At 47.7% G+C, this 26485-nt stretch overlaps 1 protein-coding gene across 2 annotated transcripts in view; it reads right to left on the bottom strand.

Annotated features, from left to right (window-relative positions):
* Nucleotides 1-26485, bottom strand: part of zip (myosin heavy chain 10) — an 87242-nt gene that overhangs the window by 1906 nt on the left and 58851 nt on the right. For both annotated transcript variants that reach the window (XM_084604063.1, XM_084604062.1), the window contains 19 exons: nt 25608-25789; nt 24764-24885; nt 24297-24366; nt 23198-23358; nt 22220-22328; nt 21613-21744; nt 19211-19431; nt 17723-17993; nt 14511-15017; nt 13699-14010; nt 12722-13084; nt 10630-10881; nt 9008-9220; nt 7934-8095; nt 6627-6844; nt 5972-6095; nt 4933-5141; nt 2525-2633; nt 475-647 (listed from right to left, as the gene is read on the bottom strand). In XM_084604063.1, coding sequence (XP_084460189.1) covers nt 475-647; nt 2525-2633; nt 4933-5141; nt 5972-6095; nt 6627-6844; nt 7934-8095; nt 9008-9220; nt 10630-10881; nt 12722-13084; nt 13699-14010; nt 14511-15017; nt 17723-17993; nt 19211-19431; nt 21613-21744; nt 22220-22328; nt 23198-23358; nt 24297-24366; nt 24764-24885; nt 25608-25789 — 3910 coding nt within the window. The remainder of the gene's footprint in view (nt 1-474; nt 648-2524; nt 2634-4932; nt 5142-5971; nt 6096-6626; nt 6845-7933; nt 8096-9007; nt 9221-10629; nt 10882-12721; nt 13085-13698; nt 14011-14510; nt 15018-17722; nt 17994-19210; nt 19432-21612; nt 21745-22219; nt 22329-23197; nt 23359-24296; nt 24367-24763; nt 24886-25607; nt 25790-26485) is intronic.

The raw sequence follows: 26485 nt of genomic DNA, 5'->3' as shown, positions 1-26485 counted from the left end.
GAATGAATGAAACATGGCTACAAAACTCTTGAAACCTGTCGATGTGAGTTGAGACTCAAATAAATATATGCAATTTTTCATTGTTTTATTGGTATTGAAAGGGCGGAAGATACACTAGCAATCTCACTATCTCTGACCACACAGGTCACAGCTGAAAGTCTGGAAGATTACTTCAAAGACTGATCTATTTCGACTTTTTTTTTTTCCCTAATACAATGCGTGACTGGAACAAATTGCCTTCAGGCACTGCCTGTAATATGTCAAACAATGTTTTGTGGGTAAATAAACTAAACAGGCTACTGCCACTGAAGCAAAGGGCGAAAATAGCTCAAAATTATGGTCAAAACCCTTTCAAATCGCGATAAACAAAAAACAATAAGCGGCAACATGAAGCAAAGGAACAGCTAGTCCCTGAACAACGTGGACAATGTGGGCACGTGACCGTGCAATCACTGGGAGGCGATGGTCACATACCTGAGCTTGCTGCGCGCGGCGTTCAGGTCGCTCTGGAGCTTCTCGTTGGCCTCGAGCACCTCCTCAAGCTCGCGCTGCAGCTTACGTCGCTGCGCCTTCTCCCGCGAGCACTCCTCCTCCACTTCGTCGAGCTGGCGCTTCAGGTTCTTCATCCGATTATTCGTCTTCTCTCCCTGGTCAAGGTGAAGACAACAGGGAAGGCAATGCGTTAGCACCATTTGCCACTCGCAAAGCTTCAACTCTACCCGTACGAGCCTTCCTTACGCGCGGTAATTTAACAATGTAACCCCACCAACGATGTTTAACAATCAGACTCAGACCTCAAAGGCATTCGAAGAAACCTATTCGGGAACAGTGCATCTCTTGGCTTCTGTCTTTTCTGCCTAATATACATGCAAAAAAAAAAAAAAAAAGAGCAGCACATGGATGCAAAGCACCTAAAAAATATCTTAAATCAATTATTACAGCAATGAGTGACTGCAGTTTGCTATAAGCAATTACGGTATGATTAGTTAGACACCATGGTTAGACACACAAAGATTTATATACTCAAGTTACCCGCAAAGCACTCCAAGGAACTGAAGTAGAATAAGGTCATGCTCGGCCTAGCCACATTTCTTTGAAACTGCCAGCAACCCGTATACTGCTGAACAATGCCCCTCACCTAACAATCGGCCCTCATTCGCCAAAAAGAACAAGAAAGTGAACTTCAAACATAGGTCGACTTGCACAGTTAAACCTGGATGTAATGAACCATGCGGCGAATTCCTCGATACTATTAAGTTTCTCAATTCCCCAACGCCCTCCTCATGAAGTGTGTACTTGAGAAAATCGTGTAACGATCGTGTTGTGGTGGTTAACATTGATATTGCTACGAAGATGACGAAGCGGGCAGTGGCGCGGGGCAGAGCGCTCACGCCAGGCCCACTGGACATTAAAGCATATTTCATCATCATCTCATCACGTCGTTCTGTTTCTGTTGTGTCGCCGTGACCCATCGCTTGTCATGCCACCATGTAACATTTGGTTGGAGGTGCGGTCCATCCCCATCCTCGCCTTGCACCGTCGAAGCCAACCGTACGCCGGGTCCATCTGCCGAAAGCCCGTGGAGATCGCCGCCCAGCTCTGCCCCAGCCCTTTTTGCTCAGAACCGACCAGCCGCTGTCCCCAGCCTCGTCCCCAGCCCAGACCACAACACACGACGACCAGGAAAAGCCCAAAGCCGACCCTACCGACCCCACAACAAAGCGACCTCACGACCACTCGAGCTAAGACAGCACCCCCACCCAAGCCGTTCGGCGTGTCCATGAGCCTTGGCCTTCGGCAAACGGTGAAGATAGAACTTGATGCTCCGGTGCAAGCATTCTTCCCATCTTCGCATTCATTGTGGTGTCCAGCGTTTCATGTCCCAATCCTGTGTCTGTGTTTATCGTCACGTCATGCATTGGACTTCTAGCAATCGATCGGGACGATCGCTCGGTGGCCCCGGGTAATGCTACGAAGATGACGAAGCGGGCAGTGGCGCAGGGCAGAGCGCTCGCGCCAGGCCCGCTGGCCATTAAAGCATATTTCATCATCATGTCATGACGTCGTTCTGTTTCTGTTGTGTCGCAGTGTTCCATCGCTTGTCATGCCACCACGTAACAATATAACGAACTTGCTAGGCCATCTATCTGTTAACTAGTGCCGATTTACTGGAAATGTTGCTGACCCACACGAAAATTTAATAATCATAAAACACGAACCGATATTAGAGGAACGTCTACGATTTCAACGAGGGGGCCACAGCTGACAACGAATGTGACATGCTATGCCATCAGCACATTTGAGTGAAAAACTCAGCAGTTCCGCTTTTGGAACGTCGCACCAGGTGGCACTACAACAGCTCAAAAACAGGAAAAAATAGTAGGATGTAGAAAAAAAGGGCACAGGGCAAACAGTGCTCGCCCACTGCTACTGTACACTTGCTCGCAATAGTCTAGCACCAACAGCTCTCATGCGCAGGAAGTGAGGACGGCCAACAGCATTGATCAACCAAACCTTACTGTACCTGTTCTTTGAACTGATCGGCATGCCTCCGCTCATCGTCAACCTGCATCATGGCCTCCTTGAGGCGCTTCTCCAGCTTCCGGATGGTCCGCATGGCTGCCTGCTTCTCCCTGCAAGAGAGGACACCGTCACACCCTCTGAACAGCACCCACAGCCCAAAAAATGGAGGCATCTAGATGTGGGGTTCCTCGCAGTTTAAAAAAAAAAACAAGTTTGCTTACTGCTGAGATCATGTGCACTGTTTCTGCTTGGCAAGCCTCCCTTTGGGAGCCTCCCAAGAAAGCATATATGAATGCTTATACGGGAAACTATATCGGATCCTATATGAGAGCCCATACGAGAGCCTAAATGGGAGCCTCCCAGAACAGTCTGTTAATCTGAATCTAACACGAATAGGTAGTCCATACGACCACTGAAATCCCATGCAGCACTGAGAAAAGTGATGCCGGGCTTGCAGAAAGCGCTGCCCCTGAAGTACAGCACGCGACAAAGGCTGCATATATAGCCGCAAGAGCTGTACCAGCTACAATGTGAAGAGGCCGGACCCTTCAAATGAGTATCCAGAAATGAGATTTGTGCTAGCAGGGCCATGCAGAAGTGAGACTGTAGGAGGCATCAGCGGTATAAAGTGGCCACCACCATCCCGTGAGAAGTGAGAACATTCAAGCCTTCTATAACTCGTTTAGCTGGCAGTGCAAGAACTACAAAATTGTCTTTTAACAAGAGTGTTTCGGTGCTCTTGCCAGCCCAGTCAATGGTGGAACTGATCGCAGGCCTCTTTCTCTCTTTTCACTTCCACTCCCACAATCCTCCCTTCCCTTAGGCGCAGTTCAGGTGTCCACAGAAACAAGTGTGACAGATACTGCGCCTTTTCCTTCCAGTGAACCAATTATTATTATTCTTGTAGCAGCGTTTGGAGCAGATAAACAAATTACATTTTCTTTTTCGAAAATTATGCCTATTCCAGCAGAGAGAAAAAAAAGTGCTGAAGCAAATTTTCAGCTTTTGGAGTAATCAACCCTGCTTTCAAATTTTCATTACAGTGCACTCTCAAAGAAACCACAACGAGCAAATCTGCAAAAAGGTTTGCAGAGCACTGTCTTTCTTTAATGATTCTGAAGGTACCCGAAGACGTTATTGCAGGCAAAACACAATGAGATAGCCCAAGAAATAAACAAGAGCAAGGCGCTGGGGCTACATTGCAAGCAGCACCCCCATTTCTTACATGTACCCTCACAACACCTAGAGAGAACAGCTAGCAAAAGGTGAAATAGAATAGATGGTTTGTTTCGTTTCTAGGATATAAAGTGCCAAAGTACCTTGGTTTGTGAGGGATGTGATAGTGGTGAGGGCTCTAATTTCGGCCACCTGGGATCCTCACTAACATTGCACATTACATGGCGCTTTGCAGCAGAGTGGCGTAACCATTGAGCTGCTGCAGCGGGGCACTTGAAATAGTGGAAGTGTTGCTTGCAAACCTCATCAACACTCTACAAATTTCTAGTTGATCTAGGGTATGAGGCACACGCCGACGGCTGCTGGGATTCTTTCAGGAAAATTTTATGAACCCATGAGTGCAAAAATATTTGCTCTGAAGTACCATTTCCCTGAATTTGTGCACAATCTTGTGCGGAAATAAAAAAAAAACACAGCATGCAAAAACTAGACATGCACCAATTCACAAGGCAGTCCAAAATTAGAAGAATGCCCAATACTTATGAAAAGCTTAAATGAATAATTTTAATGCCAACATTTTACTTTACAGCTCCTGTCCGAGAGCTGAAAGAAAGAACCAGGTCGACTTGAAAACTACAAGGGTACACTTACACAAGTTCGGAGGTCGCCACTAAATAGACCATGCTCGAATTCGGTTCAACACCGATTTTTTAAATTTGGGGCCAAATTTTGAGGGTGTCCCATCAAAATTTGGAGGTCACCACTGAATTGGTCATGCTCGAATTAGGTTCAACACTAATTTTGATTGGAATCTGATGATGTCAAATTTTGAGGGTCTAGGGGGCCAAAATTTGAAGGCTACTCATTCCAATTTGGAGGTGACCACTGAATTGACCATAGTCGACTTGGGTTACATACACTCTGCTGACGCCACCCATGAGACAAAAAAAAAAAGAAAGAAAAAAAAAAAGTACTTTCGTATTAACAGTTCCTGTGGCTCTCGTCCACACCTCGCCCTCCACAACTCCTGTCCATGTTACTCATGAGCCAAGATATGCTTTCACATATGTGCTGTGCCATGAATTAACTGTCCCTCGCTATTCCATCAAAACCGGACAACTAACCGCACATTCATACCGCACTGCACACAACTGCTAAAACTGCGTGTACGGACCCCAAACCCCAACCTCTAAACCCTTCAACAAGATAGCTTTCATAGGTCCCTGGACTCACTGCTCAGCCTGGTCGAGCTGTTCCTCGACCTGAGAGAGGCGGCCTTCCAGCTGGCTCGTGGCCGTCCGCAGCTTGGACTTGCATGAGGTCTCCACCTCCTGCAGCTTGGCACGCAGTTCCTTTGTCTGCCGCTCCTGCACCAGCGCATTATTCTCCAGCCGCTGCGAGGTGGCCCGCTCTGCTGCCAGGTCGGCCGTCAGCTGGTCCACCTGCACCACACAACACCAGTCAAAATAAGGCCTCCTTTGACAGCATTTGCTTCCAGCAAAAAGGACGCTGCTTCTTCAGATCACCGCCATTTTCCATACTCTGCCACTGAAATTTTTCCCTTTAGCACCACACACCGGAAGAGCAGTATTTTCAGACCACCAAATATGCAGTGTTTCAAGCTTGGAGAAAACACACAAACATTGTGACAGCACAGACATGGCTAAGACATGGATGAGGAAGGAAACAAAGGCACGAGCACTGACCGTCAACCAACCACTCGCTCCACTTTGCTGACCTGGACCGTCACTGGAGGCACGGTAACAACAAGCAAAAAGAACGAAAGGTTGGTCGACAAGTCAGTATTCGTGCTGTTGTTTCCTTCGTTGTTCATGTTTTACCTGAGCTGTTCCATCACGATGAATGACCAGCAAGCCCATTCTTCAATCTTAGCACCAATTTCAAAACCTGCACATATACCGCAAGGAACAGGAGCGTTCCCACTTATAACTTCCTACTTATAAAGCACCTTACTCTGCAGTGTGCTGACCTGACTGAACATGAGCAAGAATGGCGAACTGCACCAATTTTGGTTCAAGCATATCAGCCGCATGAGCAAACAAGAACTGCTGTACAGCGCGTCACGGCAGTTGACGTGTCCCCTTCCGCCTGTGGCGCTGTTTGAATGCCCTTACCGGTGCACATGCCTCCTTCAAGTGGCAAGCTTGTAGCTAAGTTGTTCATGGTGGGCACCGTGGATTACGCCGCAGCGGGAATTGGCTTAGGGCCGATTCGTGTCACGCGGGCTGTTTGTTGATGGCCAAATTCATACCTGAGCCTGGGCCTTGCGAATCTTCTCACTGAGGATTTCGCCATTGCTCTGTTCCTCCTCGAGCTCTTCCTCCATGGCATGCATCTTTGCTTCCAATTTTCTCTTGTCCTCCAGAAGCAGCGACCTACGCCAAAGAAAGAAACAAGCAAAACTTTGAGAGAGCAACTAACACTCCAGGAGAATTTTGACACATTTGTGTCCCTTGAAATAAATTCTACCACTAGATTTTTTCGCCTGAATGCCATCGAATTCGTTCTCACACAAGTAAAAGCACAGACTGACCAGCAATGAGACATTTTAAACGGCACCCAATCCCAAGTCCAAATGCTGCTTGTACTTCACGGCATCAAGTAACAGCAACGTCTTCAGCCGTCAGGTACACACTCTAAAAAACCCCAAAGTCTCAGCTGTCATTTGAACTTCCAATAAAACCTGGATGCTAATAAAAGCTACGTGGCAAGGGTTCCCAATAATTCCATCCTCGAAACATGCTGCGGAACATAGGCCGAGAACCCCTTGCCACGTGCATTACCAGAGGACAATGGCTGAGAGGATGGAATGAGAATTCTTGTTTTGTCTAGGAAACTAACACGCAGCCTGTACAACGCAAACCGGCAAGGCAATCAGTTTGGGAAGTTTGGGGAAGCCGGCGTACTGTTTGGCAGCGGCGCTGGCCACCTCGTCCTGTAGCTCGTCGCGCTCGCCCTCGGCGGCGCGCCGCGCACGTTCGGCTGCGGCCAGGTCTTCCTGGAGCTGAGCAAGCTCGGCCTCGAGAAGCTTGGCCCGCTTCTCGGCCTCCTTGGCCTGTGCCTGCAGCTCTTCGCGAGAGCCCCGCGCCTCCTCGGCCTCCCGCTGCCAGTCCTTGGCCTGCCCCTGCGTAATTGGCACAAAACTCCATCGTCACAATGCTGTGTGCAGTGGTAGAATGCCTACGTCACACCCAATAACATGTCACTTGTGGGGGCACAAAACGTATTTACACGATTTTAAGTCGACCCCCCCCCCCCCCTTTTTTTTTAATTCAAAAATCTGAAGTGAGGAGGGGGGGAGGAAGGGGGGTTTTACTTACAATCAAAACCAAAGCATGGCACTGTTAATAAGAGCAAGATAAAAACTACAGTAAAAACCATCAGGGAGGCTATGGTGAATTTGTTTGCTCTACGGCTTTAAGTGCAGCATTCAGTTACTGTGCGTGCTTCTCGAGAAGAATTTATCTTTCTTAAGTTTTACTGCCCAGCACGAACTGCAGCTGCGGGAGTGTCAATAGCTTACAGAAGAGCCGGTGTTAGAATCGCGGTGACGCTCCCTTTTTGCACGTCAGTCGCGTCGGGTTATGTGACACGGCGGCACTTCCAGGGAGTGTCAATGGTTGATGGAAGAGCCGACACCGACCATTCGATGAGTTTGCGCATTCGCACTCTTGACTTTACGATGAGCCCCATGCTTCGTCATGAGCTCTCCAAGCATTTGGTGCTTGTTCCGCGCAACATTCAAGGAGGCGGCTATCATGTATGCCCAAGGAATAACTGCGTTGCGGGCCGCAAGTTCGAAGCTTCTAAACGGGTTATGCAGAAGTGGTGGTGGCAGTGAGACTATTTTCAACTGTGATGCCAAACAAAGAGGCTTCCAAGGGATAGTTGGTATGCTATCCAGAGCTGGAGGCCAAGCTTGCCGTGCATATCGCAGAAATACGTGATTTGAAGTGGAGACGAGTTGTACAGCAAGGCAATATATTTTCATTGTTGACAACATCTACCGCAGTATGGTGCTTTTTTTTTGGTGGGGGGGGGATATGAGATTTGAGGAATCGTGTAAATATGGTACGTTGCAAAGCAACCACACAGTTGATGGGCCACTGGCCTAAAATCAACAGCACACGCCCCCAGCTGTACAGTACGCGACAAAGCCGTCAACAACGGCCAAAGCAACGAGTACCAATGCTGCAATGCTAGCATTTCCTACCTGTAGCCTCTTCAGTTGCCGCACCGCCTCTTCCTTGGCCTTGTTGACCGACTCCATCTGCCGGTCGGCCTCCTGGAGATCTGCCTCGAGCTTCTTGCGAAGCGTCAGGGCTGCCGACCGCTGCTTCCGTTCCTCGTCCAACTCCGCCTCCAGATCCCGCACCTAGAGAGAGACGAACAGCGCATTTTCAAACAGGCTCATCTAGCACGGCTGCACGGTGCCAGGGAAACAAAACTCAGCCACTCTCCAGATGCATTGATTTCACCTTCTCCATCGTGCCTCACTTCTTTTCCATCACCCAGAGAGTGCTCATGCCAAGGCTGTCCTTTCAATATAAAAAAATTGAACATTGCCACGTTGAGAGCTGCAAGTGCTTATAGGTATTTACTCGCACATCAGCCACGCTAGCAAGATGAACATGCCTCCTACATTGACCATCTAAATCAAGGAAACTTTAGTCTGATCCCTCTCAAATTACCTCCACTTACGATTCATGTGAACAAACAAATGAGATTCATTAGGCAAGAAAATGTTCCTTACTATATGTCCGCAGAGTAAAAAATTCACCTGCGCAAACTAATGGACCATTTGGCCTCCAAACACCAACCACAGGATAGGTTGCAGAGCTCTATGTCTTTTTTCTATAAGTAATTTAGAATTTAAACATGCCTGAATTTTCCAAAATCGACGAAAAACTGCAGTCGGCTGCAGCAGAACGCTTCGTCAAAACAAGCAAAGCAGTTGACTTGACAGGATGCTTTGCTCGTTATCACAAAAAAGTTTGGCCGCAGCTGACTGCAGTTTTTCAACAATTCCGGGAAATCCGGGCAAATTCTAATGCTAAATTATTGAAAAATATGGCCCATAAAAAGCTACCTTAAGGTCAGCCTTTGGACCGAAGTGGTCTGGCAGTTCCCGCGAAATAATTTTTTACAACCAAGACGGATAAATACGGAACATGCTGTATATGGCGCAGTGGACAACTGGAAGACACACACAGACCGAAAGAAAAAAGGGAAAGAGACGGGAAAAAAAGAACGAGAACAGGTGCGTGAAGTGAGAAGTAGAACCCACCTGCTTGGCGAGAGCCCGCCGCTTCTCCTCGGCCTGCTCGTCGCGTGCTTGCAGGTCGCGCTCGTGCTGGGCCTTAAGTGCCTGCAGGGTGACGTCCAGCCGCAGCTTGGCGTCCTCGGCCAGCTGCAGCTCATCCTCCAGCTCCTCCAGGCGCGTCTTCTGCGCAGCCAGCTGGTTCTCCAGGGAGCGCTTGGCCTTCTCCAACTCGTGCACCTGTCGAGGGAACGTTCGCTCACTCGTTTTGGTGGGTTTTTCAACACGCAGGTGGACGCGGGCACAGACGTCACACTGCCTGTGTATTCTGTCGCAAAGGGGAAAAATAAAAGGCTTTCACACGTAGGGGTGTGCGAATGTAAAAATTTTGTAATATGAATCGAACATTATTACAAGAAAAAAATGCCTTCGCATATTGAACACAAGCATCGAACATCTCATCGGCGATAAAAAAAAAGACGGAAAATTAAAAAATAACAAACGCTGTTCATCTTGTTGGTTTCAGAATTCACATGATAGTATTGACAGATAAGATTACAACTACACAAAAGTGTATACCCTACTGAAGTATCCAGTATAAAGTTTATACAGGACTCTGTATACCAACTGTTTGGAAAAGAAAAAGGAACCTCCATGAAACTGGATGCAGCTGTCACGTCGCTACTTCAGCCTTCAAGAGACTAAACAGTGCCGAAATTAACTGAAAGCTTCAATTATCAAGTGGGCCTGAAAAAAGCGCAGAAAAGCTTTAGCATCACAGTAATTTTATCTGATGGAACACCTTTACAATGGCTGTCGCTGCATTTGAGATGTAACGTAAGAAGACATTTTTTTCCCCGGTTCCATCAAGTACTTCGTTTTGAGTACACTGTCACGAAGGCCCTCTTCACAAAGCGGCCCCTTCGCATCGACCCACGCAGTCAAGCATTGCGGTGAAGCGTGCAGTGCGGGGAAACTGCGTTGAAGTTTCGGTGTATTCGATTATTTCTTAATATTCGGAAATCCCCAATATCAGTTTATCGAATACAAACACGAATCGAATAACAAGCATATTCGATTCCTATTCGAAATTTCAAATCCTTGCATACCCCTACTTTCGCCAAGCTGCACTGAACCCGACGGACGATGTACAATGCAAGTAACACCCAGTGCTTGCAAAACAGCCACGCTAAAAGCAAAATCCAGAAAACCAAAGAAGCTGGCAGCGAGCAATAACCTGCATGACAGATCATGACATCGTTTATGGCCTCAGATAAGGCATCAGACTTACACCCTATATAAACAACCCTCCAGCCCTATATAAAACTACCTAAATAACCCTATATAAAACTACCCTATATAACCCTATATATAATTTGCAACCTCACACTGACCACACTGCTTTTACAAGTGCACATTGGTATTTCTTTGGCGTGCACAATAAGCAATGGAGACAATCTCTAGTAGACACACACAGCGTGGCAAATTTTCAAGCTGGCCAGCTAATGCAATGCCAAGTGCCGCTGGCCTCTTCATGTTTTCCTCATTACGGTCACACTTGATAGAGCACGCGCTCACGACGACCGCAAGCTGTGCCAGAAGAACCAGCACGTGAGAAAGAGTGATGCAACGGGAGGAGGGAAACGCACGTTTCGGTCTGCCGTGCCTTGCGAGTTGACCAGGTCGTCCAGCTCCAGCTGCAACTGCTTGCGTGACCGCTCGAGCTCCTCGAGGTTGTCATTGCGCTCCTCAAGCTCCCGCGTCAGGGCTAGGATTCGGGTCTCCTTCTCGCGCCATTCCCGCTCGGCCGTGTCCCGCTCGGCGGCAAGCCGTTCCGACACGGCCTTCTCCTCCGCCAGCAGCTGGTCGAACTTGCGCTGCTTCTTCTCCAGCTCCGAAACCTGCGACCAGTTCAGCGTGGTTCATGGAATTTCTCCTTTCTGACAAACTGCTATCTCAATAGCCCCGAAGAGCTGTGCCCGAGCCCAGGACTACAGATGGGACCAACAGTAAGTAGCTAAAAAAGAAACAAAAAAGACTACAGCCTGAAAAGTCCACACAGGCAAATGTAAATAAATATATCAAAAAATGCACAAAACTGATGGAGACATGGCATTCATAACCTGAAGTTTTACTGCCAGAAGGTAACCTTGAATTTCTTCTCCCTGCTAAGATTACCTGCTCTAAATATTGCAAGTGCGTTAAGAAATAAACATGAGTGGGAGATTCTGTTGACTGCATAGACAACAAAAACAACAAAGAGATTCAAGGGGGCACCTTAGCCCCACCTTTAAAAGATTATAGACACTAATTTTTGGGTTCGTGTTTTATCATTTGTAATGATGCCTAGGACAATACCGCACATGGATCACCGTGTTACAGTCTTGTTAATGATGCTTAAGTCATTCCTGTAATCGATCCGCACGCAGTTTTCGCCTATGGCCGCTAAATAATTTATAATTGTATTTTCTTTTCACACCAGTTTTGGCTTCAACAGCCTAGAGATTGCTGTGATGTCACAGTCATGTCTTGATGCGCGGCATGAGAAAACAGAGATATATTATCGGTAATTCTTCTCTGGTAGTGAGTCCTGTTCTTGAGGCAGGCTGGCTTTATCATTGTAGTGAATTCAAATGACACAGCAACGATTATATCGCTGTATCTTCATCCCTCACGTGACCTAGACTTGACTGTGGCGTCGCAGCCATCGCTCGACTGTTGAAACCGAAACCGAAACAGGTGAGAAAAGAAATTTTGTTATAAATTATTCAGCAGTCGTAGGCGAAAACTGTGTGCGGATCGATTACAGGAATGACTTACGCATCATTAACAAGAAGAAAAATGCCACCAAAATTTGGTGTCTATAGTCCTTTAAGGGTATACTATAGCTCAACTGTGCTAATTAATGGCTCCCATCTGCGCCTCCCTTTGCACACCCTTGTGTGCCTACACGCATCTTGATAACCATGAATCCTAACCTGTGCCTCTTATCGCATATATGCTCTTTAGCATCGTCACAACCTACCGCATTACGCGAATGACCCCTCTACATTGATATAAATTTCCATAGTCGCACGGTTGTGTAAACGTGCCTGTGACCTAGGGGCAGCGTGTCTAGAGGCCTGTCACCTACCTATTACCAGCTGCGAGAGCCGCACCCATGATTTTGCACTCGCAAAGCTGATACCAACAACACCAGATTTTCCGGAGAACGAGGGCTCTTAATGCTACTGTGTTAGGAAGTTCAACCAAGACAGACTGAACTTAAGAAAAGCACGAGGTGCTTATAATCCCTTTAGCTTTAAACATTCCCAAAAATTTTTTTTGCATTGCATTACAATGAATGTTCACCTGGGTAGATGACTTACAGATGTCACCCGAGCATCACCATGGCTGAGACATCCCTCCACGTTTTTGGCTACTAAGTCCATTCTCAACATCATATGCTGCACTGCTTTCAGCTTTGCACATTACAGCCACAATGACAATTACAAATACAAGTACAAACTACCGGAGTAAAGTGCAGTTGTAAAGTGTGGTGAAGTAGCACTGCGTTTTAATCCGAGCGCCACATACCTAATAAGAAACTAAAATCCACACCAAGATGACAGGCTAGGACCCAGTGTGACGTGCCTCATTCCTTATAAACTTTGTCATTCAATTATTAATGACGTCATGAGAAAATCTGGCACAGCAACAAAACGTTGCCACGAATTCTGCCCACACTTCGTGGCCACCGACCTTGGCCCTCTGGTTCTCCAGCTCGACAGTGACGTCCTCGACCTCGGCCTGGAGCTTGCGCTTGGACTTGTCCAGTTTGTCATTGAGGGCCTGCAGCTCCTGGATCTGCCGCTGCTGGGCCTCCATGTCCTTCTGTAGCCGCTTGCGGGCATCCTCTGCCTGCGCGGCCACCTCACCCTCCTCATCCGCCTTTTTCTTGAGCTCGGCCACCTGCTGCGTAAGGGTGGCGATCTGCTTCTCCAGGTTGCGCTTGGCCTCCTCCTCCTCCTCCACCTGCTCCTGCAGGGCTGTGCGCTCGCTTTCCAACTGGCGAAGACGCGAGCTCAGTGCCAGTTTCTGCTTGGTCTCCTCCTGCAGCAGTTCCTGTGGGGGTAATTAAATCCAGTTTAGTGCTTCGCCTTCTCTCTTTTTTACTTTCCGAGACAGGACAGAAGTCTCGAAAGAAACAATTTCAGGGGAACACCTAGGCCACCTTATGTGCAGCAAGGTGAAAGCATTTTGACCACCCTGCTGCGTTCCTTGGAATGCCCGAATTCTTGAGAAAGAGAGAGAGAGGAGTCTCCCTCTCTGCTCTCCCTTGAGAAGGAGAGGAGGGGGAAGAGAGGAAGAGAGGGGAATGAGAGAAGAATCTTTCTCTCTCTACTCCCTAGAAAAGGAGGGGGGAAGAAGCTGGAGGAGAAAGGGGAGGAAAGGGAGAGGGAAGAAAGAAAAAGAAGGGGGAGAGAATCTCTCTAGAAAGAAACCCTCTTCCTCTCCCTCTGCAAGAAAGCTCCCCCTCTCTCTGGAGAGAGTAGAGAGAAAGACCTCTTTCTCATCACTGACTATCGTTAGTTATCACTTACTATAACTATTGGTCACTATACGCCAGAACCCCACCGATATCCCGTGGGCATACCTCGCGCGCAGCTTCTGCGGACGCCACTCACGAGCTGTTAAAGGCTTTTGTTTTAATGCAAGACAACACTTGAAGCACCCACCTGGACCTCGGCATTCTGCGTCTCAAAGGCCTGAGCACTCTTGACGGCCTGGGAGGCACGTGACTCGAGCTCCTCGAGCGCCCCATTGGCCTGGTCGAGATCACTCTGCAGCCTCTGGCAGCGCTCCGCAGCATCGCTGCGCGCCCGCTCCAGGTCAGCCAGCTTCACTGACAGCTCCTGCAGCTGGAACTCCAGGCCCTTGCGACGCCGGTCCGACTCTTGGCGGGCGGCGCTAATGGCCTTGATCTCGTTAGCCATGTCCACGTTCTCGGCCTCCAAGTTGCCTTTCTGCTTCTCCAGCGTTGCCTTGGCCTATCATCACAGAGAAACAACATGAAGTCGACACAGCTACACCATTTGTGCCGTCACGCACAATTTCCTGTCCTTGCAAATAAAATCAGTCCACTTTTGAGACCACCTAAATGCTACATCAATCAGCTTCCATTAAGGATGACTAAGGCAAGCTAAGACAATGGTTCATTGCTTTGAGTTGAAAAAGAACAAGAATAACAGAAAAGTAAAGGCAACAAATGGAAGGAGAAATGCAGTGGCTGCCCGAGTAATAAAAAATGGCAATACGGTGGTAAATAAGGAACTGTAATAGCTTCACAGCACAACAAACTCATCATGAAATGAAGGACAGTTCATTACTGTGGCAAAAGTTAGAACCTCAGCACTGGAGCTAACAAACCATTTGCACCATCAACTGATTATTGGCAAATGCTGCCCGTGTCCTTGCTCTAAGTACAGGGGACTACACAAACGATGTGATATACGTAAATACCCTTGGTCAAGAAAGTAAGGACAGTCACCTTCTTGAGGTTGTCGAGGTTCTCGTTGAGCTCCTCGAGTGCCTGGGCGTGCTTCTGTCGAATCTCGGTAACCTGCAGCTCATGGCTCTGGGCCTCCTCATCGAGGGAGCGCTTGAGGCCCACCACCTCTTGTTCACGCTGCTTCTGCAGCTCCCGCTGGGCGGCCGTCGTGTCCAGGGAGTCGAGCAGCTCATTCTTGAGGGCCTCCAGCTCCTCGTTGAGGTCCCTCTTGAGCTTCTCCGACTTGGCGCGGGCCACCTTCTCGGCGTCCAGGTCCTCCTGCAGCTCGGCCAGCTGTGCCTCGAGCTCACGGAATGCCTTCTGGGCCTGGCCCTTGGCGGCACCTTCCTCGTCGCAGCGCAGCAGGGCCTGAGCGAGCTCCTCATCTCGCTTCAGCAGCTGCTGCTGCAGCTCCTCCACTTGGGCCTTCTTCTCCGCGAGCTGCTCGCGCGTGTCGTTCAGCTCTGTCTCCAGGCGCCGCTTGGCCCGCTCCAGCTCCTGACGCATCTGTAGGGTGGGGGGGCATTCGCAAAGGTTGACATGCATCTGTCTCCCTCTCCTCTAAATCTCAGGAATTTAAAAGGGCTACCTTCTGCAATGCTTCTACAATAGACTGTGGTCACTGAGAAGAAACAGAGGTTTTGAGTCCAGCGTATTTTCGACCCATGCATGTATTGTGTCCAAGGTGGAGCAGGAATTGGTCTTCATACAAGTTTAGATTGAAATTATTCTTGCAGCTGCTGCCAATAAAATCGGTTAAGATTTACTCCTCACAAAGGAAAAGTTGACCAGCTTTCCGTCCTCAGTCATGCGGCTGGTATCAGGTAGGTGTTAGTAATCACTAACACAGAAGTCTGGTGCCCAGGCTAGCTGTCCGACATTCACGAAAAAAAAAAAAAAAATGAAAATGTGGAACACCAACGGTTGCCAGACCTAGCATTAGCAGCACGTGCAACACTGGAGCCAAACCAGCAGGTTGGATCATGAGGGCAAAGACAAGAAAAACGGGAACATCCCATACAGGCGGCTCATATCCCCTCAAAGAGACCGGCATGCCAAGCCATACAATCTAGGTCTGCTCTATGAAAGACGGAGACGACAGGTAAGGGTTTGCAACACCTAAATGTCTACCACTGGCATGCCTACTGATGCCCACCATATGCTTCCTCCCTACCTCAAACCTGGTCAAGAGCGAAATGCATGTGTACGCATGAGACGCGCAAATATAAAAGCTCGCAAATAGAGCGGCAAAGCTGAGCAGATGAAAAGCAGTCGCAGACCCACATGAGCTACAAGGGCTATCCTCTGTGGGTCGCCGAGCAGCTAACGTGACAGTAAACTTTACGAACTGGAGGAAGGCTCAGTCCCATGCAGGTCCCATCAGGAGAAAATACTGAACCAGTTTCGCATACCTGGTGCTCCCACTGCGAGCCATCCTGTGGGCTTGAGATGCCGGTCAAGCGACGAGCCTAAAAATGGGTCTTCTCCAGAGCTAGCCATTACCCTTTCTTTATACGGTCTCTCTAAGCTGCTCTACATTTCTCTAAGTTGCTCTATGAGTATAATCCCTTGCTGCTAGCAGTGCATGCCACTATGGCTATTCATCTGATCCCCGCTCTCAACGCTTCTAGCCAGCCATATCCAAGTCAAGGTGACAGTGTTCGACGACATGAGATGAAGGGGCATACATGCATGCGCACGCTAACAACTGGATGTTTTTCGATGCAGCCAAAGCAAGCTAATTATATAGGATACTGTTCACACATTTATCACTAGAAAATACGCCAGAAGCTGAAAAAGAGCAAGAAACGTACAGTTGGTACCATCCCGACCTTTGTTACGCCCTCCAAAATAGATCATCTACTTGTCAGGGCGATACAATGCTCTGTTCTTTGCTCCTTCCTCTCCTCTTTCGACTTTTTCTATCATCACATGTTTCTTAACATTAATGCTACATTAGCTTCAGTTGAAGCTTACATTAGCAGCTTCAAAAAGTAACCAGTTGTTAGTACACATACCCATGTCTGATCTTCAAGCGCTGTAACCTAGTTCCTCGCTCATGCATCGACCAGTCTTAATTGCCACACCATCCAAGCCTGGCAGCAAGTCAGAGGCATTCCACGCATTTCCAGCGCTCCACGCATTTCCAGCGCACAGCGGTTAGTACACGATGCAAAACTTAATCAAACAGCCCCACATAAGATTTGCGAGCCAAAGACTTGATAGGTCCCAATTTGTTCACACAACAGTGGCAGTAGCCAGAAGTGAAAGTCCCCAAGCTAAAATGCTTGCTACAGCAAACATGCTATCAGCATGCATTCTCTATCAAGCTAGTGCCAACATGCACGTAAGCACTGTTTGTACTGGATAATCGCATTACCAGCAGCTCCCTTTCTCCTACTTAGTTTCTCACAGTGTGCAGTCTAAACAACCGCTGTTTTGCATAAAAATCAATATTATTCTCATCCTTTGTGCCAAGCAAACAATACACACCTGGTGTGCAGTCCCGCACGTGATTAGACAGGACTGAAAACCAGCAACTGTGGCCTAAAACAGGCTTCACAGCTTTCTCAGCCTCCTCCTTTTCCATGACCTGTTCCTAACGTTAGCCCCTACATTCCCGACGCCACTCCAATACTGTAGGCTGATATCAATATGTTATAGCTCATGCTATCGACACACAGTTCAGGAAGACAAGAAAAATGAGTGTCACAGATGCCATCAATATCATAACCTAAGACTATTAGGTTCAGATTACAGCTCCAAGAGATGCACGGTTCGTACCTATTGCATTGATGCCAATTTCTCCCTCCCTGTATCACATCAGGTAAGCATTCAACGCTGTTACAGCATTGCCCACTGTACAAATTTATATCTTAACCTAACCTCCAATTGAGCTGAAGCCGCAAGATATCGGCAACACCGACGATTTACAACACAGTCAGCAGACTTTCAACCCTAAAAGCTTGAACCATTGAGTATGTTAAGAGCCAGCAGCACTTGATTCTTTCTGCAATGGGTGCTAACAGTAACACCACTCAAAGGACCCCCACTTCTGCGCCCTGGTCTGCTGCACATTCTCATTTTCTAATTAAATGTTTTTCACCACCACCACCTAGCTGTAACAGCCGATCCAAAGTGCTCAAACAAGGAACTAGAACAGGCCAAGCGTGGACCAGTCTCCTACCAATATGACAAGCGCCCACGCGTACCTGCTGCTCTCGTCGCAGCCGCTCCTCGAGGTCAGCGATGGCGGCCTCCTGCTTGGACTTGAGCTTGCCCAGATGCTTGGCCTTCTCCTCCTCCTCGGCCAGGGCCTGGGCCAGCTCGGCCTGACGCTCCTCCAGGGCCTTCTTCTCCTTGGCCGCCTTTCCACTGCTGTCCTCCATGACTGCGTACGCCTCCTCCAGCTTCTTCAGCCGACCCTCCAGCGTGTACTTCTCTATCTGCAGCTTCTGCCTGGCACCCTCCTCTTCCTCCAGCCTGGACAGAGGAGACAAAGATTGGTTTGGTTTACGGGGTATGAGAGACGTTGTAGTGAAGAACTCCAGAAATTTCGACCGCCAGGGATTCTTTAGCGTGCGCTGACATCACATAGCATACAGGTGCCATGCTTTTCGCCTCCATCGAGAAGGGGCCACCGTAGCCGGGATTCGATCCCACGTCCCTGGCCACAGTAGTCTAGCGCCATAACCACTGCACCACCCCGGCGGGGCCACGCCGCCCAATTGAACAATGGCGACATGTTTCCTTTGGCCAGTCCCCCGCGGAACATGCATGCTAATGGTGAATTCCAGATGCAGATCTGGATCAGACTGCCTGCTCCGTGACAGAGTGCCTGAATGTGCCGAAGAGCACTCACCTCGGATCACAGTTTGAAATGCTCATGCTCCAGCTCAAGAAAGATGCGGACATTCACACACTGATAACACCGAAAACTCTCATGTGTTCCTAGCACGTGTCGTCTGCCATGAACCATGAAAAAAAGAAAGTGCCATGTCATGCAAACTTCTGGTTTGAATCTGCCAATTTTGATGGAGCAGTATGGACATGCTCCATGAAGAAATCCTGGCTCGGTGTCTGCTCCCTATCTGCCGCTGGAAGACTTAACCCGTGACCCTAACCCGCCTTTGGAATAGCCTAGCTCGCTCTGAAAACAGCAGAAATTGGAAATCTGCAGACCCTAGGTAAGACTGTGTTAAGCCTAAATGAAGTCTTTAGTACACATCTAACTTTCGAAATGCCCATTACTATGATGGCACAGGCAAAAATGCACAATAACATTATTAAAGAAGCTTTATTCACATAAGCTACTAACTGTAATGTTATCGGATTGAACAGTGCAAAGGGGAAGGTGAATTCATAGCCCATCACCCTTTTGTTCCATTGCATTCTTGCCACTAATGCAAACCAACTTTTCAATCTGAATTTTCAACACACTGTTACTGGTGCATCACTTGGAGCCATTTACAATTGACACTTTAGGTTCCAGTGTTGTTGTTTTTTATCCCTAGTCGTGGCAATGCCAATCGCTTTACAAATGCCATCACTTCTCGCATTCGAAGTTCACCCTTCCAGTAGGCACTGTGTAACCTAAGTTATTGTAACCTTCTCTTTCTCCTTTCTGAACTACCCTCCCGCTAAAAGCACTGACATGGCTTGACAGATGACCAGAGAGAGAGAGATGTGCGCCACTCAACTGTTCCTCGAGGTCCTGGATGGTGACCTGGAGCTTCTTCTTGTCCTGAAGCAACGCCTGGCAGCGCTCCTCTTCCTCTTCGACACGCCCTTCCAAGTCGTGCAGCACTTCCTCCAGCTCCTGCTTGCGCGTCGCCAGGCGCATCCGCATCTCCTCCGCCTCGGCACACAGCTCCGTCTCAGCCTGGAGCTGCTCCTGGAGCGTCACTTTCTCGTCTACTGCCTGGAATAATGGGGACCAAAGAAGACGAAAAGAGGGACAGAATGTTAGCCACCAACAAGAACCAAGGCCAAAATAAAAGACCCCCATGCCCCTGTACAGAGGTCAGCCAACCCACTTTAAATGCACAAAGTTGAGTTGCTAGCCCAACTCCTGCCAGAATGCAGAACCAACCATGGATTGTCTTTCAGTACTTGCTTTGTCCTCACATTTCTCATTGCAGTCTTTCCCCAGTGATAGCTCCATGCCTCAATTAATAAAGGTAAGTTATGTGGTTTGGCCATCCCTGCAATTTATTTAGGAGACGCAGTGCCTTCATCAACATGTGCACTGCACTGCTAGTTGTCGGTAGGCCCAGCTCTACAGCTGCTTAACATCTCTGAGTGACTCAGGCTATGAGAAACACCACAACGTTAAAAGTACATTATTCTCAAGTATCTAAATAGTTTTTGCGACACGAATGACATAATTAGCAACAAGCAACATAGGTTCCATCAACGTCTTTCCACTACTACGCAGCTAATAGATACAGTACATCGTCTAACAAAAACGCTCAACAGTGGCGGTCAAGTAGATATAATTATGAAGTTTTCTAAAGCGTTCGACAGAGTGCCTCATATTAAGCTATTAACTAAAATGAAAACAATAGGCATTTCTTCCCAAATCATTGCTTGGGTTGCGTCTTATTGACAAAATCGTAAACAATATGTGGAAATTTAAGGGCACTGCTTCCGCTCCCCTAGAAGTTTTCTCAGGCATTCCTCAGGGCTCAGTTTTAGGACCTGTTTTGTTCAATATTTACATCAACAATCTCATAAGCTTCCTGGAACCAAGCACGTCTGCCAGGTTATTTGCCGATGACTGAACTGTTTTTAAAGCCATATATTCTATATCCGATCAACTTGTCCTAAATGCGAATTTACAGCTTCTTGCGGATTGGTGTACTAAGTGGGACATAACAATTATGATAAAACAGTCTACTTATGTGCTACAAACAAAATCAACAAAATGTAATTTCCTTACAGTATAGGAGACAATGCAATTAGTCAAGTAAATGAATATAGACACCAAGGTGTGACCCTAAAATCGGATCTGAAATGGTCATCCCATATCTTAAACATTTGCTCCTCTGCAAGAAAAAAGCTAGGCTTCTTAAAACATAAATTACGGGATTCTTCAAGTACACTCAGGCTTCAAGCATACAAATAAATTGTTCAACCTACTCTCGAATATGCCAGCATAGTATGGGACCCACACACTACAGTCAACATTGAAAAATTAGAAAAATCCAAAGATTAGCAGTAAGATTTTATATAGCCGGTATAAGCGAAGGGACTCCCTGACAGCCAAGTTGCAGCAAGCAGCCCTCGAGCCATTAGCTGAAAGAAGAAAGGCTGCCCGGCTTCGTTTTTTTTCGCTCCCTGTATTTACAAAGTCTAGGTATATTCAGCCACATGAATACTTTGAAAGAGACACAGCCAGACCTTCCACACATAAGCATAGCGATAGCGTCAAGCCAATGTTTGCCCGTACTAATTTGCTTAAATTTTTTTCCTTCCCCGAAACAATATCTGATTGGAATTCCTTGCCTCAAGATTCACCTCTCCTTATAACTCACTGTTGTGACCTCGTATGCGTGCGTCTTTAAGTTAAAACAATGATTATGATTAGTATTATCGAGTGCTTCCTCGTATTTTTTGCCGTGATCACGGGATGTTCTTCCTAACAATGTACTTTTTCTGCGACTCTACTCATGTTATTGTAAACTATTTCTATTTTTGTACCCAAGGAATAATGTTTGTTAACCAATGTATGTGCCCTCTCCTGCTTGGAGAGTTTCAGTCTGCAGTATTGTGTAAATAAAAGTATCAGGCCTCATCTCTTTAGACCACTAGAAAGCATACAAACCCATATATACTGAGCTACATAATGTCGTCCAATTTGACCAATAATCCTTTGTCAATCCAGAAAAAAGTTGACAGTATGACACAAGCACAGAGTGTTACTCTACTTGAGAAATGCAAGCACTAAAGAAGCTACGCAACAGAGATCACCGGGAGAATATTCTATCTCCCCATTTGTTAGTTTTGCCTCTAGAAGCCAAAGTACTAAATGTGGTGACTAAGTGTGGTGACAAAGTACTAAGTGTGGTGCTGCTCAGATATGAGCAGCAAGCGCACCCACCTGCTGTAGACACCGCTCGGCCTCCTTGAGTTCGCCCTGCATCTTATCCATGCGGTCGCGCATGGCCTTCAGTTCATCCTCCTTGGCGTTGAGCTTCTCCTCCTGCTTGGTCACCTGCAGGAGGGGCTTCACCTGCACGCGAGGAAGGAGAGGGAGGCAACGCGGTCAAGTCCGATCTCGGCATGCCCACAGGCACCTATGGAACACACTACACCGCACAAGGTTGCTCACAACAAAAAAAAAAAAAAAAAAAATAGAAAGCCCTGGGGTTCTTTCACCTTTCAAGGTAAAAACAAATGAGAAAATGAAATTTAGGGCGTTCTTGCACGAGACACCAGCTGGAAGTACTGTTACAACAAGAAACCGCTTATATCGTCCCCACTAGCAATCAGTTACTGACCACTGGTTCTAATCTCCTTAATGGATTTCAACACTAGCTGAATGCCAAGAATTTCTCAAATACCGAGCCCACTCTCAGGAGTTTGTGTAACGGTTTTCAGAGTTTTTCTGCCGACGATGTATGTTTTGTCAGTGCCTGAATGGCTACACACGAGACAGAGCCACAGCAAAGAAAAAAAAAAATGGAGAAGGAGAAAGTGCAGCCTGCCTTTGTGTACAGTCGCCACCAGGCCCAGTTTCGAAGCTTCAGGTAGGAGGCACAGTTCCTCTGGATGATGCGGATGGCATTCAGCTGCTGCATCCTCTTCTGGTAGTTGCTGCACAGGGATATCCAATACACGAGAGAGCAGTGAGCACACGCACGCAGCCAAGGATCGAGCAGCATGAACTAGACCGAAGGAAGAAGCATCATGCTGCTCACACATTTATCACTGTCTGACACCGCGTCCCACAGTTCCACCACGCTTCATGCTGTGACACTCATGCGATTCACACATTTCTGACACCACATCCCATAGTCCCTACAAGTAAAGAGCGAAGGACCTATCGCCCTTAAAGTAGGGGCTCTCAAGGTCAGTTCTGAGGAAACCAGGGGTACCGCAACCTGCTTCTGCGAGTTCACACCCACGCTGGCCTGTTCCCCGTTACAGGTATGCTTCACGCGGACCAGTCACGACACCTGGTCTATTATTAAAACTCGTATAAACGCGTTCCCTCTTTTCAGCTCATTCCTCAGCGCAGAATCAGCACCGTCCAAGACATAGACCTTAGCGGCATGCCAAGGCACTGCTCCATTGGTGTACAATATGCTTAGGACGCTGACAAGACGGTGTGGCACATATAAAGACTGTCAGAGGTTCCTTGAGGCAAGAAGTTTTAGAAAATCTTCCGTAAACTGTCCCAGCCTTTTCCAATAAGCAAAGCAAAAAGTTTCACACAATGATGTCACAAAACAGGATAGCCCCGATTATGAAAACCTAGCCTCTAAATGGAAAATGATTGTTGACGTTTCAAGCACACGTAATCTTCAGTATGGCAGAACTGACCAGGAAAACCGTCCCTCCGAGAGGCTAAAAGACGGAACCACAAGGCACAAGCTCAAGCCCCTGATCGAAGCTGCAGTTTACTACGGGAGACCATCCTGTTGCAGCCCCGTGTGGATGAGTGGGTAAAAGGCGCCACCCACCGTCGTGCTAAGTTCCCCCGGCAGTAGGCCTGGAACTGGATGATGAGGTCCGAGATCTTCATGTCCCTCTCCTCCTCGAGCTGGGCCAGCACTCCGGCACGGAAGAAGATCTTGCTCTGCCCCACTCGGTACAGGTTCGGGTCCAGATCCAGGGCTATGATCTGGGAAGGGGGCAATAAACGAAGTCAGGTCGTCAGAGGAGATCCCCCAACAGGTCATTTTTGACTGCCTAATGAATAACCTCATCAAGCGCCCTTTTATAGGCTGGCTAAAGTCTCTCTTCTAGTTGTCAAGACAAAGACACAGCAAGACAAGCCCAAATAAAGTTGCCCAGTCCCTCTGCCGGATAGAATATGTTCAGCACACACAGATACTGCCAAATTCATTGGGGAATGTTTAAGGCATTTGATGCCACCAAAGATGAAATGAAGCCAAAATCAGAATCAGTCTGTGATGAAGACGACTATCAACTGTAAAATTAAACGAAATCAATCCCTGTGTAACGCGATAACTGCGTGTAACGTCCAGACCACCACACGGCTTGCATCTCATATGGTGTGCAAGACCAGTAGGTACGGAGACTTCAAAATAACTACAATATCATTTAGAAGCGTAGCTTTTTGGGCTTGTTGGTGCATGAACATAGCGATATTGTAGCGCAAAACAGACAAGACACATGAGAAGACTGAACAACACGAGCGCTATTGAGGAAAAGGCCCGTTGTACTAGAAATATAGTTCAGAAGCTTAGCTTTTTGGGCTTGTTGGTGCATTGTTGGTTGTTGGTTGGTTGTTCGGTCTTCTCGTGTGTCTTGTCTGTTTTGCGCTACAATATCACTATGTACAATATCATGCACAGTTAATTTTTTTTGTTGTTGTTGCAGGACTGGGAAAAATTTAAATCCTACCACATTTCACGGCACAGAACAAGTCGAGTGGAGAATAATGACACACTGCACACCAGATGCCGGCTGCTTCTGTAGATCCCAGGAGAGAGCTGTGCAAGCAGGCACTGCTACAGCAACATACTAACTATGCAATGCACCAAGAAGAAAGCTAAACCTAAAAAGAAAAAAAGAAAACAACAAGGTAAAACTCACCATCTTTTCACAAGCCAGCTTGCCATCCATGAAACCCTTTGGAATGGTGTTGGGAGTGAGCAGTTCATACCTGCAGAAAAAAAAAAAATCAAACATTCGGAAACTAGAGTCGTGGTCTGGGCTTGTTGGTCTGTCTCTGCACGGCCAAGGAAAGCGAAGATCAAAACAGAAGTATATAGAAAGGCGCTGAACTACCAACGAATTAGTGAGAGCAACGAGCACCTTTTTAAGTACCAGCCAAGACTCGCGTGACACTTAGGAAAAAGAAAGACTAGAGAAAGCCACTAAAGCAAAGAAATCTTCGTGACGCCTTGATTTGAGGATTTCCTTGCTTCCATTGTTCCTACCGCTTCTCCTCTTTTGCAGATTATTCAAATTATTTTACTGTATTACAGCTACATCACAAATTAGCAAGGTTTGAGATGGTGAAGAAAGCAGCTGAAGGCCACTGTAGTGAAAAACTGCACCTTTGCCGGAACTCTTGGAAAGGAATTCGGTTCGGGAAGCCCTGGCGGCAGATTCGAATGCCCTCGAGCACACCATTGCACCGCAGCTGGTCGAGGACCAGGGGGGCATCGATCTTGCCAGCCTGAAATGAACGGCATCGAATCCCAAGTCTGCAGTCAACTGTACCATTCCCCTCGCCAACTTCACCCACACCGAAACATATCCCACAAAAGTCTACACCTTTTTATTTGGTGCAGAAACACTCCATTACTTAAACATTCCATTACTAAATCTCATCCTTACTGCTTAACAGGAGCATGTCATCAACACTCTAAATATAAATTTAGGGAAGGAACAAGCTTTCAGCTGTTCGAAGAGATGTGCTATCGTGCAACACATCAGCAGTGTGCCACGAATGCCACACCACTAGTGTCGACAGTGTGACGCGAACTCCACATATGGTGGGAACAAGGCACGCCACTTGTCCACCACGTACCTGCTTCCTCCGATAAGCAAGCGATGCAATGCTGATGCAATAAATCTACACTCCCATATACGCTGCAGTGCTCTGCTTCGTTCATTTCACAACAAGAATCCTATGCAGCGATTCCTTCAGACTAACCTTTCATCCGACGCTATGCAAAATGCTATGCAGGGTCCGTATTCAGAGTTTGCATCGTTATCAAAGCATCGTCTCCCCGACCTCGAGCCAAGTCAGGGAGATAGCGACAGTTCCAATAACGACGCAAATTTGGAATACGGAACGAGTCCAATTGATAGAATATGCGAATGAATGCCCGGTCGAGAGCGACGGAGCGACCAAGTCTGAAAGGATCGGTGGGTGATGAAAGGAAGAAGACTCACCTTCTTCTCGTGGTTGGGGATGATGCATCGGACGAAGTTGGGGTTGGTGTTGCGGAGCGTCACCATGAGCCGTGCCAGCTGGTCCTTGTAGAGCTGGCTGACGGTGCGGAACATGCCCTTGCGCGTGCGTGCCCCAAACTGGGTGTCGCCCATGGTGGCCGTGCCCATGCCTACGATTTCAGCTGCTCACCGGAACGCACGCACAGAAAGACCACGAGGCATGCGGTGGTGGTGGTGGCATGCCGGACAGAGGGGGAGAGGGGGAAGAAGGGGAGGAGAGAAGGACGGTTAGAGGGCACCGCAGTCACGCAGATAACCAGGCCACACAAGCTGTTTCGGCGGGCGCAAACTGAGCACGAGTCACATGTGGAACATCATGTGAGTGACAGAAGCCCAGCAACTAAAAAGAGACTCCGTAAGAACTGAAAGTAACACACAAATGACTGGGAAACAGAACTAATCCTGAGAACACTAAGCTTACTGACTCTGTAATAACTACTACACAGTATACCAATAGGAACTACACTTTCTGTGGCTATGCAGCCAAGGCCACAAGGACGGAGCTTTTGTCACGATGTCTACTACACCAAGTAGTTCTGGCATGTGCGGCCTCAGTTACAGTTTCGGTTTCACTCCCGCCTTCACCTGAAGTAATAGTTTCCAAGCCACCAATGACGCAGAAGTGTGAAGGCCTAGGTGAACATAAATTTGAAGTTAGTGAACGTCTCACGCTACGTATGCTGTCGAAAAAAGCGCAATGCGAAAGCACGCAGAAACTGGAGGGTAGACGCAGAAGAAGCAGCCAATGTACGCTTCGCGGGATTTCCGACAGATGGCACAGTCATCCGCATTTGCGCGGCATAGTGTACTCATCTTAA

This window comes from Amblyomma maculatum, chromosome 5, assembly GCF_055883805.1.
Source record: "Amblyomma maculatum isolate TAMU_Amacu chromosome 5, ASM5588380v1, whole genome shotgun sequence".
NCBI classification, from domain to species: domain Eukaryota; kingdom Metazoa; phylum Arthropoda; class Arachnida; order Ixodida; family Ixodidae; genus Amblyomma; species Amblyomma maculatum.
This window is presented reverse-complemented; position numbering and strand designations above follow the sequence as displayed.